Below are 4,539 nucleotides of genomic sequence, written 5' to 3' on the forward strand. Positions count from 1 at the left end.
TTTTTCCCAATAATTTTTTAAAAGTCAGGTCAAGGCTCCAAAAGCCCAAAGGCGATATAACAGTTTTTGTTTGCTACATGGATCGTTTTAGTTCAGCTTTCCTTTTGTTCTATTTCTTAAAAGAGTTCAAAATGTGTTAATTACATAAATAAAATGTAATTTTCTCTGTAGCACTTCATGGATTTCATAAGCAACACACTTTAGTTGTTCACACAAAGCATAAAGGTAAAAAAAAAACAATAGTGTTATTCTCATTTTGATGTCAAGAAGTATTTGCGGCTCCCAGTGTTTTCTTTTGCGTGGAAACCAGGTCCAAATGGCTCTTTGGGTGTTAAAGGTTGCTGACCCCTGGGCTATGGTCTCATGTCTGGCGCTTCAGTAGATTACTCGTGCTATTAACAGCAGCCGATAGTTGTTTCTCTCCAGGACATAGCTTACATATTACTGTAATATTCGTGTCTGCTTGTTTCAGAAAAGTGAAGAGACGGGAATATGTCCATTTCATAAAACAGCCACACGCTTCAGCCGAGTCCGACATCTTCTGCTTTAGAATACGACTATGCAGCAAACTGGCGCGAAATGACGTGCAGCTGCACTACAGCGATGTTAAACCGGCAGAGTTTACTTCTACGTTTAGAAGATAAATTATTGAAATTAAATAATGATATTCAGCGAGTTGAATTATTTAACACAAGTACATTGTAAGTAACTGTAATTAAAATACCTAAAAATGTAATTAGTAATTAGTTATTAGTAATTAGTTACTCTTTCAGTGGAAAAGTAATTTAATTACAGTAACGCGTTACTTAGTAACAACAAACCTTATCTGTCTATGACAAAGACACTTTTGGAAACAAACTCTACTGTTTATCCAGTCTTGGAACGGGAACTCGGGGCTTGTGACACATGGGGCTTAGATCGTGTCCCCTCCCAGCCTTGAACCAGGGATCATTCGCACATCAGATGAAAAATCCATACACCACAGAGCCATAGAGCAAAATATGAGGATGAAGCAGCTTGACACTTTATTTCTATTAGGCTACTAAGACAATCTTGAGAAAATGATTCTGCTGAAATGTCAAAATCTCTTGGGAGATTACATCCTGTGGTTGTTTTCTTTGATCTTGGTGGACATTTGTGCGTGCGCACCGGATCTACAAGTCAACTTACATTGTTAAGTAGACCTGTAGAGTCGGGAACAGCTTTGTGAAACACGTGAACTGCAGACTAGAACTTATCTGCCTAAGGATTCACTCAAGCCCACTGGAGGGCTCTGCAAAGTCTAAAACTCGTGTGGATGGTGGCACAAGAGTAGTTGCCCTATTTTATGTATACATCAACATTTAGTACAAGTAAGATGGTAAATCTTTAAATCCCCAGAGGTTCTTTTCCTGGTTCAGTTAACATAGTTCTGCAGCATGTTTTGTTCAGAATCTTCATTCAAAATCACGTATGGTATGCTCCGTGAAGTTGAGTTTCCACTTGAGGAATCTGTTGTATACAACCTTCTGAAATGTTCCTTGCTGACACAACCAAATGAAACCCTGCTGTAACGTTACAGCAGTGCAAACTGTGTGAGTCACACTAATATGTTTTTATGCTCGGTCGTAATTTGTAGCTAAGTTAATTTTACTTGTGGAATCACTGCTAAAAGAACATCAGTAGGCTTTTTATTACTAAGAATGCCTAGTGCACACAATCAGTCATTCAGGGATTCATATTTTGTAGTCAGATATTCACTCTACAGCCTGTTTGTCATCTTTAACCACAAACCAGTTTTGTTGGTTGCTGGTCCTTGTCTGTTCTTATCATAACATTTTACTATTTTTATGTCATTAGCTGTTAACAAGAGAGACTTTTATGACTTTAACCTTTAACATGTGTCTTATTTTTGTTTTCTCAGCATATAAAGAACAGCGCAGAAACAAACAAATTTGAAGGCTGGCCTGAAGTGTTGGAGATGGAAGGCTGCATACCGCAGAGGCAGGACTGACCTTTAAGGTGCTGCCCACCTTTGCGTTCACTCTTGTCTACCCATGTGTTCTCACCTGTGCTGATGTTCCTATCTTGATGAGACTTTACAGTTGTTGCACTTTTTGTGCTCAGAAAGGCCATTGTACACCTCTTACCCAGAAGCCTTTTATCTGTCCACCACAGCAACAATCTCACTAAAGAAGACATTAGCAGGAAGAAGGAGCTGCTGTGATGATGCTTCAATCAGACCAGGAAGCAATGTGGGAAAGGAAACTTGGTCCCTATTGCACTTCTCCTTCTGTTTGGATGCTATTAAATAGATGCTAAAGCTGGTTTACGAGTAGACTGCACTGATCAAAAGGCTTTAATGATTTGCTCTCAATCAAACTTTCTATCTTTAGATTCTCTTGGGACTTGGTTGTGATAGTGTTGCATAATGGCAATGGTGACCAAAAAGGACGTAGTAGATCAGATTTTTGGGGGAGGGGTGGCTAATTTTTTGATAACATGTACCCTGCCTTAAATAACCATTTTTAGATCTGCTTTTTTGTTTGTTCCATGTTTGTTGTTAAAAATGTGAATTATTATTATTATTTTTTTAATTTTTTTAAATTAGATTTGAAGATTTTATAACCAAATGTACCAAATTCACTGTGATGTTTTGTATATATATGTTTAGAGACAGAAGCAGTTTTGAAAGGGATTAATTTAATGAGTATTTGAATACTAATATAATTTCTTAAAATAAATGATCTTGTTGACAATGTTTGTGGTTGATTAAGTTGTTTTGTAGCCTCTTGAAGTGCAAACGTAGCTTTTTCAGTGTGTCCACAGCAGTTGCACTGCTATGTGGTTTTTCTTGTTCCCTTGAAACAGACCTTGTTATTTAAACATTAGGTGTAGATGGATTGGATTGCTGTTTGCTCACCATTTTATCACTTTCAAACAAGATAATAGAGCGTTTGCTGTTTAGGTGTGACATTCTGTCTTCTCTTCAGCTTAGCTTCTATTTGGGGTAAGGTTTAAAAATCTTTGGTGGCTTTAGTATAACACTGAACTAGTTCATGAATATTTCCACTTGTTTTTGAATAAAAAGGGGAACTTTTTAGAGTAGCTACCAAAAAAAGGAGTCATTTTGCGCTATTGTTGTACAGCTATGTTAGAGGTGCTGTAGAAGAATACAGTCACTGAGTTGTTGAACGTTTTTTCCAAACTCTTTAAGGCTGTAAAAAAAACAAAAACAAAAGAAAACCAAAAAAAAAAAACCAACCAACAACAACAAAATAAGCCTTTTTTAACATAAGGAAACACCGGCTCTCAGAACGACTCCTTAGCCCATGCGATCATAGTTTTTACAACGTATTCACGCACTACATTTCTATTTGCGTTCACCTTTTAAACAACTTCAGATCACACTGTGCGGTTTCCTTTCCTCCCACATACAAGATCGTTTCGAAAACGTTTGCGCAACACTGTTTAAAAGTTGCACATTTTTCTTTCTTTTTTCTGTTGAAGTAACAAAATAAAGCACTGATCAACTTCACTTTTCACTTGACATAACTTATCTCCAAGTGCAAAACAACTTCTAACTCTTAAGTCTCTAATGCTGTCATAAGATTGTATTTAATTTTTTTTTTTAAACCTTTTGTTTTGAAAGCAGTCAGTGAAGGGACTTTACACTCACAGGCCACTTTTTTAGATACACTTCGCTAGTACCAGTTTGGACCAATGTTTGCCTTCAGAGCTGCCTTAGTTCTCTACAGATTCAACAAGATGCTGGAAATATTCCTAACAGTCCATGTTGACATTATGGCATCACACAGGTGCTGCAGTTTGACATGATTTGAGCTTTATGGCACATTAACACAAGCTAGGTTCATCAGTTAAGCTGCTGTGTTTCTACAATGTTTAGTTACGATCGAAAGCGGGCCAAAAAGAAAAATATCCCCCACAAGCCTTAACCGTTGATACAAGGCAGGATGGATCCATGTTTTCACATTGCTTACACCATATTCTGACCCTACCATCAGAATGTGCCAACAGCAATCGAGACTCATCAGACCAGGCAATGTTCTTCCAGTCTTCTGTTGTCCAAATTTCATTGCAAATTTTAGCCTCGGTTACCCGTTCTTAGCTGTGTGGTCTTCGTGCTGCTGTAGCCCACCTGCTGCAAAGGTTTATCAGCTCAAAGATGTTTGGTCATTCTGCTCTGATGTCTGGTATCAACAAGGCGTTTCTGCTGCTCTCTGGATGTTTTTCCTTTTGCACACTATTCCCTGTGCACCCGAGATGAGATGGCTATGTGGGAAAATCCCTGTAGATGAGCAGTTTCAATGATACTCAGACCAGCCTGTCTGGCACCAACAGTCAAAGTCAATTAAATCACATTTCTTCCCCATTCTGATGCTCAGTTTGGACTTCAGCAGGCCATTTGAACCATGTCTAGATGCTTAAATATATTGAGTTGCTGTCATATGATTGGCTGATGAGATATTTGTGCTAATAAGTAGCTGAACTAAATAAAGTGGTCAGTGAGTATATAAACAAATTATCTATAAACTTTTA

At 37.8% G+C, this 4,539-nt stretch overlaps 1 protein-coding gene across 4 annotated transcripts in view; it reads left to right on the plus strand.

Annotated features, from left to right (window-relative positions):
* The window catches only part of fam3c (FAM3 metabolism regulating signaling molecule C), an 8,336-nt gene extending 5,596 nt beyond the window's left edge, over positions 1-2,740 (plus strand). Inside the window, exons 10-12 of one of the 4 annotated variants that reach the window (XM_005733490.1) lie at positions 1,904-2,001; positions 2,107-2,131; positions 2,173-2,740. In XM_005733490.1, the coding sequence (XP_005733547.1) occupies positions 1,904-1,993 (90 nt within the window). In that variant the 3' untranslated portion in view covers positions 1,994-2,001; positions 2,107-2,131; positions 2,173-2,740. Of the gene's footprint in view, positions 1-1,903 lie in introns of all 4 variants that reach the window. The other 3 variants (XM_005733488.1, XM_005733489.1, XM_013910910.1) reach the window with 3 other exon arrangements.
* Positions 2,741-4,539: the final 1,799 nt, after the last annotated feature.

The sequence above is a fragment of the Pundamilia nyererei genome, unplaced genomic scaffold (assembly GCF_000239375.1).
Source record: "Pundamilia nyererei isolate P.nyererei 1_Seehausen unplaced genomic scaffold, PunNye1.0 scaffold00052, whole genome shotgun sequence".
NCBI lineage: Eukaryota > Metazoa > Chordata > Actinopteri > Cichliformes > Cichlidae > Pundamilia > Pundamilia nyererei.